The 11,346-nt window shown below is 44.2% G+C and overlaps 2 protein-coding genes across 3 annotated transcripts; both read right to left on the bottom strand.

Moving 5' to 3' along the window:
* Positions 1-3,851: 3,851 nt before the first annotated feature.
* On the bottom strand, positions 3,852-6,469 carry LOC129825437 (gap junction delta-2 protein-like). The gene is made up of 2 exons (XM_055885538.1): positions 6,041-6,469; positions 3,852-5,636 (listed from the first exon to the last, which is right to left on the bottom strand). The coding sequence occupies exons 1-2, from the start codon at positions 6,115-6,117 to the stop codon at positions 4,781-4,783; spliced, it is 933 nt and encodes a 310-aa protein (XP_055741513.1). The 5' UTR covers positions 6,118-6,469; the 3' UTR covers positions 3,852-4,780.
* A 711-nt stretch (positions 6,470-7,180) lies between these two features.
* On the bottom strand, positions 7,181-10,515 carry LOC129825436 (actin, alpha cardiac muscle 1-like). Of its 2 annotated transcripts, none has more exons than XM_055885536.1 (7): positions 10,453-10,515; positions 9,909-10,053; positions 9,105-9,429; positions 8,773-8,934; positions 8,460-8,651; positions 8,013-8,194; positions 7,181-7,553 (listed from the first exon to the last, which is right to left on the bottom strand). In XM_055885536.1, the coding sequence occupies exons 2-7, from the start codon at positions 10,035-10,037 to the stop codon at positions 7,410-7,412; spliced, it is 1,134 nt and encodes a 377-aa protein (XP_055741511.1). In that variant the 5' UTR covers positions 10,038-10,053; positions 10,453-10,515; the 3' UTR covers positions 7,181-7,409. The 2 variants fall into 2 exon arrangements, with proteins under 2 accessions (XP_055741511.1, XP_055741512.1); XM_055885537.1 differs by having other exon boundaries at positions 9,909-10,049; positions 10,453-10,499.
* Between the last annotated feature and the right edge of the window lie 831 nt (positions 10,516-11,346).

The following is an 11,346-nucleotide window of genomic DNA, read 5'->3' as shown; positions in this document are numbered from 1 at the left end:
TAATTCTAAGCCTAACACTTATTCTAACCTTAACCCTAAACCCTGTAGAAATAGCATTTGACCCATTGGTCAAATTGTTTTTTTTTTTATTATTCTTGTGGGGACTTCTGGTCCCCACAAGAATAGTTAAACACGTCCACACGTCCACACACACACACACACTCTGCTAACACCCACTTGACTGTATTTGAAGTGTGGCCCCGCTGCCAGCCAGCCAGCCTAGGTGGTAGTGACGCGCTGGGTGGGCCGAGGTGACAGCATGACATTGCATTATCATTATTGTCATTGCTGTTCCACCTTGTTTGGGCTCTAACTCCGTGAACCCCTGTAACCTCATAAATCCTTAATGTCATGGGCACCATGCCCAGGGCCGTGGTGATGGCTCCAGTGGGCACCCTGCCCACACAGGGAGCTCCAAGTCCTGGCAGTGCCAGGAGAACCTCGCTCTCCTTCCTTCCCACTCCTTCCCTCTCCTTCCCTCTTACCTGGCCATCATCACCCCATGTTAGGTGTTCATTGATGTATATACTGATGAACTGTCTGAGATGGACCTGCTTACTTCAGAAGAGTGTGTAAATTCACACTAGATGTGGGAACAAATGCAGAAAGACAACCACTCTCAAGTCTTTGTGTTATTAGGAATTGCACTCTAAACGTATGCTGAAGCAGCTCTCTGTAGGAAATATAGTTACAAAATAAACAGAAGACCTTATGAATATGAAGTAAGAGCTGTTGTTCTCCTTTAGTGTTTATATTAGAGGAATAGACCCTATTAGACAGTGAAGTGCAGTGCAGAAGTGAAACACACACACACACACACACACAGTATTTATGCGTGTGACCAGGCCTCAGGCACTTCAACATCAGATCTGTCTTCTATTCCCATGGTTGCTTTGATGTCTTAATCTGCTCCAAACCAGAGACAGACCCTCTCAGTGTTGGACACAGTGGCAGGTAGAATACTAGACACATGGAACACTCTTTGAGACGAGAATCTATGTACTGTCTTTGATGTTTCTACTTACGTTTTTCGGTACACTCTTGGGGAAAAAAGTGTTCCAAATGGGTTCTTCGGCTGTCCCCATAGGTGAACCCTTTTTGGTTCCAGGTAGAACGTTTTTTTTGGTTCCATGTAGAACCCTCTGTAGAAAGGGTTCTACATGGACCCCAAAACAATTCTACCTAGAACCAAAAAGGTTTCTTCAAAGGGTTCACCTATTGGGACAGCTAAAGAACCCTTTTAGGTTCTAGAGGGCACTTTTTTTCTAAGAGTGTCGGCAGCTTGGCTGGGTTTCTCATCTTGGAAGCTCTGAAGATGAGTGATGATTGTGTATGATAATAACACATATTGTCATGATAAAAAACTTTTTTCAGGAATGGACAGCGATTTTTTACGGTTGTTGATGGTCAAAAGTTTATTTTGGAAGAATGATCTGAATTCATACATTTTTAGAGAAGGCCTCTCTGAAAGACTTGTGTGTGCTGTAAGCAAGTTTAGTATGAATATTTATGTTGAGTGGCTATGTACTGTATCTGAATGAGCTCTGAGTGGTTCCTGCTGGGTTGTATAATCTCTGGAGGAAACACACACACACACACACACACACACACACACACACACACACACACACACACACACACACACACACACACACACACACACACACACACACACACACACACACACACACACACACACACACACACACACAATCTGCATGTTGTAATAGAAACAAACAGACGTCTTTACAATCACTGCAGCTCTAAATGTTTTATTTTGTCAGCATCGGCGCTAAAAGTAGCACGCAGGATGGACAGCAGTCAGATGATGACGCCTTTATTAAATATTTTTTTAGCCGCATTAATGTGATATTAACATACACCATCACTATGCCTCTAGATAAACAGTTGGAAGCATAACATGAATTGCCAAAATGAATCTTTATTAATTTTCCTTTAGTGTTTGTCATGCATATCTGAATGAAAAGTGCACTGTTTAGAGTGTAAACAGGGCATATATTTTTAGATATGCATGAAAAACAGTAAGACATTTCTATAAAGGCTGTGGATTGGAGATTCATATTTGCTAGATAGACATTCAGAAAATACAAGGACATCATGCAGCCAGTGTGTGGTCAGACTGAGGTTCAGTGTAGCTATATTTAGCCGTAGCTAAGTACTTCCTGTTACCAGTCGGAGCCTGTCCTGTGTTCTCAGATAGCCTTTCATGAAGGTTACAAAGGGAAATGTTAGAAACCACTAATCCAATACACCAAGTGCTAAGCTGCATCTGTCTGACTGACAGACTGTCAGACAGACAGACAGACAGACAGACAGACAGACAGACAGACAGACAGACAGACAGACAGACAGAGAGGAAGCAGGAATAGGCCATTAGCCAGCCGATCCAACCGAGCAGAGCTTGTTGCGTGTCGGAGAGTTGGTGGATCATCTAAAGTCGCTGCTGAATTTGATAATGATCTGTCAGGGCCTTGGTGCTTCCATTTCTGCTCCTCAGAGTTGCTGAGTCATCTTGGCAGCCATACCTGTCCACCAACACTTCAGCCCCTCCCCATTCTTGCACCCCGCATCATGATTCGTTAGCTGGGGAGAGTCCGACTCTGGGGAAACGGGTTTCAGTGTTCAGCACTTTTCTCCGTGACCTTGTGGGAGTGCAGAAGGTGACATTTCGGCTTCCGACAGAGCTGAACCTACTCATTCTCTACGGCAGATGTCCTCAACTGGCAGCCCGCGGGAGATAAGGCCTGGCTTGCATTCGGCATTCCAAAGGTGTTCAACAGGGTGGAGGTCAGGGCTCTGTGCAGGCTAGTCAAGTTCTGTCACATCGATCTTGACAAACATTTCTGTATGGACTTCACTTTGTGGACGGGGGCATTGTCATGCTGAAACAGGAAAGAGCCTTCCCTAAGATGTTGTCACGAAGTTGGGAGCACAGAAGCATCTAGAATGTCATTGCATGCTGTAGCGTTAAGATTTCCCTTCACTGGAAGTAAGGGGCCCGAACCATGAAAAACAGCCCCAGACAATTATTCATCCTTCACCAAACTTTACAGTTGGCACTATGCATTGGGGCAGGTAGCGTTCTCCTGGCATCCACCAAATCCAGATTCTTCCATCAGACAGCCAGGTGGTGAAACATGATTCCTCACTCCGGAGTCTAATGGCGGTGAACTTTACACCACTCCAGCCGATGCTTGGCATCGTCCTTGTTGATCTTAGGCTTGTGTACGGCTGCTCGGCCAAGGACACCCATTTCATGAAGCTCCCGACGAATAGTTATTGTGCTGACGTTGCTTCTAGAGGCAATTTGGATCTCTGTAGTGAGTGTTGCAACTGAGGACAGATGATTTTTATGCGCTATGTGCTTCAGCGCTCGGCGGCCTCGTTCTGTGAGCTTGTGTGACTTACCACTTTGCGGCTGAGCTGTTGTTGCTCCTAGATGTTTCCCCTTCACGATAACAGCATTTACAGTTGACCCGAGCAGCTCTAGCAGGATAGAAATTTGACAAACTGACTTGTTGGAAAGGTTGCATCCTATGACCGTGCCGCGTTGAAAGTTACAGAACTTTTCAGTACGGGCCATTTTACTGCCAATGTTTGTCTATGGAGATTGAATGACTGTGTGCTCGATTTTATATACCTGTCAGCTACGGAGTGTGGCTGAAATAGCCGAATCCACTAATTTGAAGGGGTGTCCACATACTTTTTGCCATCTAGTGTAAATTATTGCTTTGGAAAATGGTAGCACCAGGGGCCAATCTATTGCCCTTTGTTATTGATTCCAACTTCCTGTAGATGTGTGGTCTATTTGACTAATTGCTCGTCAATACTTTTTGAATATGCAAAGGTTGTTTATTTTTGTATGTTACAAATGAAACCATAGATAATAATATAGTAGCATACCATTTACATGGAAACCACAGTGATTCAAATCAAAGATGACAGCAGCCTTTACTGGAATGAAAGCTTTCACAATGAAGAGAATACTTTATAGATATGGTCATGTTTATATTTATGTACATATATGGCACTTGATGACATGAAAATCAATTTCCCCACAAATAAAAGGAATGAGTGCTTGGGTGTAAATAAAAAGTCAAGAAAAAAGTCAGCATTTGCAGCACCCCCCCCCCCCACACACATTCCCCAATGGAGTGATCACATAGGTTAAGGTCAATGGTGCAAACTCAGGCAACCAAAACAACTTATAGTGCTAATGTCATTGATCTATGTGAAATTAGTGATCTAGCCTACTAGAAGAATGAATATGCATTTGTGTACATTTGAGGAATATTGACCCTAAAACTGCCAAATAATGTGTGTGTTTCGTGCCTATAAGGGTATGTGGAGTTTAAAACCGGCAGAATGTCATTAAAAGACGTCACAGCACAAATCGGAAATATTTTGCCTCATTATTCATATTTAGTGCAAGTATTTGCTCCATGTTCAACTGCTGAAGTGAACGACAGAGTGAATATGTGAACACAAATTAAATGCTTTTAAGAAGCAATTTACAAAATATAGGATATACCATTCTAAAAAGTTGCATCAGTGCCTTCTCGTATGTGTGTATATATGACAAACAAACGTTTTGGTCCGTTTGTTTTTTACTTATCCATAAAATACAAATAAAATCAATATACTGGACCTATTTTGCAAACGAAGTCGGTGAGATAAAATATCTACCACATTATTATTAAATATATGTGAATTCTTTGTAGGCTACAATTGTTCCATTCAGTTGTATTGAAATCGACAGCTACACATAGGCAGAGTCACTTGATTGAGTGCGGCCGAAATTGGGCATGCTCATTCTAGGCAAGTCTTTGTTACGGATCTCGTAGATGGACTTCCTCCTGGCCTGCACGCCTTTAACAGCTACTTTGATCTTCTTCCATCCAAGATGATTGAGTTCAGCCAAGTTCAGGAGCACACAGACGCCACTGACCGCAAACATGAAGACCAGAAACACAGTCTTCTCCGTGGGTCTTGAAACGTAGCATTCTACATCTTTGATGCAGGGGTATCGATCACACTCATATACCGCGGGGACATTGAATCCATAGAGGAAATATTGACCCACCAGGAACCCTATCTCTAGCGCGTTTCGGAAAACCACTTGGATGATGTAGAATCTTGAGATTCCCTCCTGCCTCCTCATTTTAGACTTTCCACTAGTTCTCATGGCCGAATTTGGGATGTCCTTCACCTCCAAGCAGTCGGGCTCGGCTTCTTTGGTGGAGTTCTCCGTGTTCTGGAGTACTCCATTTACAATGGTGTTTTTGATTTTTTTACTGTCGTCTCTTTTGATGGAATCATGGCGCTTGTCCAAGGAGAGGAACACGGTGGAGTACCCCCGCTCCAAGCGCTCCTTCTGCTTGGCGGACTGGTGTACGGAGTAGGTGATGAAACAGAGACTGGGGGTGCACACCAGAATAATCTGAAACACCCAATATCTGATATGGGAAATGGGGAACGCCTTGTCGTAGCAGGCCTGGTTACAGCCGGGCTGCAGGGTGTTGCACACAAACATGGACTGCTCGTCATCATAGACCGTCTCTCCAACGATCGCAACGATTAGAATCCGGAAGATCACCACCACAGTTAGGAGGATCCTACAAAACAAACAAGTACGAAAACAAAAATGTCTCAGTTCAGATGTGCAGAGATGATAGGCTTGATTGTTAAACAAACAAGATATAGAGACAATTAGCGATTGCAAAGTAAAGCTGGCTCTAGTGTAGGCTACTAAGCAGACGCTAAATGGGAGCTATCCAGTGCTGAAAGCCACCAGACAGTTCTCTTCTAGAAGGAAAGCGTCACAGTGTTTCATCTCAAGTGACAGCTCTGTTATCAAATGATTCCCATTGGTTCACATTTTTTGCATATTGTCATGAATCTTTGTTGGGGTTTTAGTGGTTTTTTTTGTACAGTTCTTTATACACAATCCCTTTCAGCACTTGATCAAACACACACTCCTGCTAACACTTTTACAAAGTATCCTCACTTTCCCTCTTACCTTCCGATCATAGTAGAGTGCTGTTGGACAGCCGCCTCCAAGAGACGCTCTAATATTGTCCACTCCCCCATGGTCATTCATTCGGAGACGATAGCACACCGTGCACTGTGCAAAATTCCTGTGGAATCTATTGTTTCCCGTGTTTTACTCCAGATGCTCCAGTATCTGGATAATGCATTGGTAACCCACCGCGTCTGCGTTCGCTCATGCCTTCTACCTTCTGCGCCTCTGCTAAAAGCTCACTCGACAACCCAAGCACTTTTGCTCGCGCGAGCCTGAGTGCTGATTAGTAGAAAGCCCTCCTATTTTCGACCGTGCGCGCCGGACGGTATGTCGCGCGGTGCTTGAATGGAGGGCAGTTGAGTTTAATGTTGGTGGAGAGCTAATCCTGCTTTAAGTATACTCCCCTTGCGTCACGCGCGGACAGGTTGGTGGAGAAAGGTAGAAAGAGACACCATGTTTTTGACTTTCATTGTTCCAAATATAAGGCGAATCTGTCGCCTGTAAGACCACCACATGATAGTGACAGAACGAGTAGTGGCCGAGAGAGAGACTATAGGTCTGGTCTGTATTCTCTGTAGGCCTATTCTGTAGGCCTATTCTGTATTCTGACTATTATTGTTGTCATGATGGAGGCTACAACGTCTAAGCTGCTTCTGTCTGTAGAGACTATATGAAACATGCCTGCATCGGTTGTTGATGTACCATGATATCCTACACTGGTGTCTGTATAAAAACAGATGTTGCAGTCTGTCAGGCAAAGCAACAATATATTACCTTACAGGAGCCTAAGCATTTGTTTGTATTCAAAGCCGCAATAATTCCTTAGCCTATACACTTCCAGCCAAGTTTATCTATCTCGGTTGATTAATCGCTTTAAAGGGTTTCCAAAGAGGGTCTAAAGAAACAACTTAGTGGGCAGCCTCGAGTAGTTATTTTTTAACATACCACATTGTACTGTACTGTACAGTGTGCGTGACTGGACTTAACATGTAGCGTACTAATCTCACTAGCAGGAATTAGTTAAACCTGTATTGTGAATGGATAGCCTCTGAGTAAACAGATACAGTATGTAATTTTCCTGAATTATAATACAACAAATACCAATATGCAGATGATTGACGAGATGACAAAGTGCGGTATTATACAAGATCCCAGTCTTTTTATAAAGCAAATAAATATCTACATATTGCACTTGGGTGTAAACAAACTGTACATCATTGACAAAACATAAAACAGAGGCCTGTCTGGATTTGTAACTTGCATATGGGTCATAAACAACATATCCATAGGCGGAGGTAATGTAAACAGATTTTTCATCCGTGGTCGTCTGACTGTCTCTGGGGGGAGCGATGGGCAAGTGGGGAGCTTAGAAGCACTTCCTGTGGACGATGGAGGGGCCTGCCTCATCGTACTCCTGCTTACTGATCCACATCTGCTGGAAGGTGGAGAGAGAGGCCAGGATGGAGCCGCCGATCCAGACCGAGTACTTACGCTCGGGGGGAGCGATGATCTAGAGAAGGGGGAAGAGGAAAACCGATAAGCAAAAGTCCTCTCAATATGTACTGCTTTATAATGCACCATACAGTTCATAATTTGTTCAAATTAGCATATAATGCATTATAAGGAGAATATAGGTGTTACTGTGATTGGTCATTAGAAGGCTGTGATTGGTCATTAGAAGGCTGTGATTGGTCATTAGAAGGCTGTGATTGGTCATTAGTAGGCAGTGATTGGTCTTTAGTAGGCTGTGATTGGTCATTAGTAGGCAGTGATTGGTCATTAGTAGGCTGTAATTGGTCATTAGAAGGCTGTGATTGGTCATTAGAAGGCTGTGATTGGGATTGGTCATTAGAAGGCTGTGATTGGTCATTAGTAGTCTGTGATTGGTCATTAGTAGGCTCACACGGACATTGTGGTCAGGTTGGTCTTAGATGTTCAGTTTGTGGACTTCAGTGAGAATAATATTGACCTTGATCTTCATAGTGCTGGGGGCCAGGGCGGTGATCTCCTTCTGCATACGGTCAGCAATACCAGGGTACATGGTGGTACCTCCTGACAGGACGTTGTTGGCGTACAGGTCCTTACGGATGTCAATGTCGCACTTCATGATGCTGTTATAGGTGGTCTCATGAATACCAGCAGACTCCATGCCTGGTGAGATAGAAGAGAACAAGTTGTAGCGAATGCTCTGGATGAGAAGTCACCCATGTAGGCCTAACTGGTGCTGAAATGGACAGCTCCCTCATTGCTTCAATATAAACGCACAGTATGTTTGGCAGCAGTTGGTATAATGGCTTATGTAGCTGCTATAAAGGCTATATAAGATCACACAGGGAATCCTTTCTTGTCTCTTAAAGAGGTAAAAAAAATGGGTTTGATTGGACGGTGAGCTGCACGATGCTTCTAAGATACCTACCGATGAAGGAAGGCTGGAAGAGGGTCTCAGGGCAGCGGAAACGCTCGTTGCCGATGGTGATGACATGACCGTCAGGCAACTCATAGCTCTTCTCCAGAGAGGAGGAGGAGGCAGCAGTGGCCATCTCATTCTCAAAGTCCAAGGCCACGTAGCACAGCTTTTCCTTGATGTCACGCACGATCTCACGCTCGGCTATTAGAATAGAAGATTCAAAGTTTTGCAGTTTGGTCGAGAAGGTGGATAACGAATTATGACCGTACCATTCAATATCAAACATAGCAAATACGTTTATTCTCAGGAATGATGGACTCACCAGTGGTAACAAAGGAGTAGCCACGCTCTGTCAGGATCTTCATCAGGTAGTCAGTGAGGTCGCGACCCGCCAGATCCAGACGCATGATGGCGTGGGGCAGAGCATAACCCTCATAGATGGGCACGTTGTGGGTCACACCATCACCAGAGTCCAGAACAATACCTAGAACATGAGGCAGAATACAATGTAAACCATGGAAATAGAATAGGACAGCTTTATGTTTATCTTAATGGTGTAAACTATGATTTATGTAATGAAAGGTTGCATGAGACACAATAATGCACTGGATCTGAATTGTATGTTAATGTATTTCTCCTTTTCTCGTTTCTCACCAGTGGTACGACCGGAGGCATAAAGAGACAGCACGGCCTGGATGGCCACGTACATGGCGGGGACGTTGAAGGTCTCAAACATGATCTGGGTCATCTTCTCCCTGTTGGCCTTGGGGTTGAGGGGGGCCTCAGTGAGCAGGGTGGGGTGCTCCTCAGGGGCCACACGCAGCTCGTTGTAGAAGGTGTGGTGCCAGATCTTCTCCATGTCGTCCCAGTTGGTGATGATGCCGTGCTCGATAGGGTACTTGAGGGTCAGGATACCTCTCTTGCTCTGGGCTTCGTCTCCCACGTAAGAGTCCTTCTGTCCCATTCCCACCATCACACCCTGCAGGGGAAGAAAAGAAACAAACTTAGTCAAAACACAATTCCTCAAAGTCAAACACAGGGCCAGATAGTTGTAAGCTACAATAGCATAGGACATTCATTCATTCATTTATTCATTCATTCATTATTTTTCTTCCTTTGTGTCTTTCTTTCTTTCACAATTCAATGGTCTAGTGCCCTCAAACGCAACTCTGGACCTTGAAGCCTGTTCCACTGTCTTTTTTCATTGTTGCCCTCTAATCAGGGAATGATTTAGACCTGGGACACCAGGTGGGTGCAAAACATTATCAGGTAGAACAGAAATCCGTAACTCTTAGGGTAAGAGTTGAATATCCCTGGTTAGGTAAAATAAAATTGTGAGCAGATAATCAAGGGTAATGCATAATGTATAGACAATTAAGTCTGGGAAAACACCCAGTTTGATGGATGTATGATGTATCCTCCTAAATGTTTCATTGATTTTCATGCTGTGAAGTTTACCTGATGACGGGGGCGACCAACGATGGAGGGGAACACGGCGCGAGGTGCGTCATCTCCGGCAAAGCCAGCCTTCACCAGACCCGAGCCGTTGTCGCACACAAGGGCGGTAGTCTCGTCGTCGTCACACATGATGTCAGCTGCCTTTCTTTTGTGATAAAACGCACATTAGTCTAAGTAGTATAGGCTACAGGTCATATACAACAGTGTTGTCCAACTCCGGTCCCTGAGTAGCCCCAACAGTAGCCTACATATTTTTGTTGTGGCCCCGGGAAACACTGGCAGGCTAACGTTGTACAGTATAGGCTACAGCTCACAGGCCACACAAGTCTAACAAACTTGTTTTGAGTAATGATTTATCTCTTGTAAAACCCTATAGCGAGCACCACAATGTCAAATAACGTATTATTCATCAAATAATAATAATGAACTGCAGATTAATATTCCATCATCAATTTCGCTTTTTCGTCTGAACCTGATGGAAAACAGACTAGTAAATAGAACTCTCTGTTTCCCGTATTTGAATGACAAGTTGTCAGATACTCACCAGATAAGTAGCGAGTATCCTTTTCCTCTGAATGAGCAGCGGTGGTCTGGTGAGGGCAGAACCCAATTTATAGGTCTACTCTACAAGCTCCACTACACCCGGCGGCCTCTTTCTCCTTATTTGGATGCCAGGCCCCGTTATGAGTGGAGTGGAAGGGCGCTGAGGCTCGCGCGTTGACTCCTGAACGCCCATGTATGGAAGGGGACCCGCGCGGACAGACAGCTGTGAAGTATGAGGGTGTGAAGATGTCTGGAGGTATTCCCTCTATTTTCTACACGGCACAGTGAGTAGACATGAAGAATAATGTTATTTGCTGGCTAAGGTTTCAGCAGCAGACGTCATTCCCTCTTATAGACTTGAGCATGCCATGGATTTTAACAGGCCTTATAGGGTCTATACTTTCAGGGGTTATGTGATGTGAGGGTTAACATTTTAGCTCTTAGCAATGCCTTCTATTAAGAACAATGACTTTAGTGTTCAGTAAATGTAAGACTCCATCCCTTCTGATGCGTGTCTGTGTCTGTGTCTGTGTCTGTGTCTGTGTGTGTGTGTGTGTGTGTGTGTGTGTGTGTGTGTGTGTGTGTGTGTGTGTGTGTGTGTGTGTGTGTGTGTGTGTGTGTGTCTGTGTCTGTGTGTGTGTGTGTGTGTGTGTCTGTGTCTGTGTCTGTGTGTGTGTGTGTGTGTGTGTGTGTGTTTGTCACTCACTGTGACTAATATGCGATAAGGAGAGCATGGTTGAGGGCTTGTGTCGTCCATGCAGTTGACTGTTGGTGTTGATTCCTCTTCATGTAGGACCCCATAATGACAAAGCAAAAACAGGTTTTAAGAAATGTTTGCAAAAAAAATGTTAACAAAAAATACTGAAATATGACATTTACGTACGCTACCATTCCA

The sequence above is a fragment of the Salvelinus fontinalis genome, chromosome 27, assembly GCF_029448725.1.
Source record: "Salvelinus fontinalis isolate EN_2023a chromosome 27, ASM2944872v1, whole genome shotgun sequence".
Taxonomy (NCBI): domain Eukaryota; kingdom Metazoa; phylum Chordata; class Actinopteri; order Salmoniformes; family Salmonidae; genus Salvelinus; species Salvelinus fontinalis.
The sequence above is the reverse complement of the archived record's forward strand: the minus strand, read 5'-3'. Positions and strand labels throughout refer to the sequence as shown.

Coding starts and splice junctions, on each gene's coding strand:
- LOC129825437 (XM_055885538.1), bottom strand. CDS start 6,117: ATGACCATGGGGGAGTGGACAATATTAGAGCGTCTCTTGGAGGCGGCT. Junction 5,637..6,040: donor CACTCTACTATGATCGGAAG/GTAAGAGGGAAA, acceptor TTTGTTTTGTAG/GATCCTCCTAACTGTGGTGG.
- LOC129825436 (XM_055885536.1), bottom strand. CDS start 10,037: ATGTGTGACGACGACGAGACTACCGCCCTTGTGTGCGACAACGGCTCG. Junction 9,430..9,908: donor TTGGTCGCCCCCGTCATCAG/GTAAACTTCACA, acceptor CTTCCCCTGCAG/GGTGTGATGGTGGGAATGGG. Junction 8,652..8,772: donor CTACTCCTTTGTTACCACTG/GTGAGTCCATCA, acceptor CTATTCTAATAG/CCGAGCGTGAGATCGTGCGT.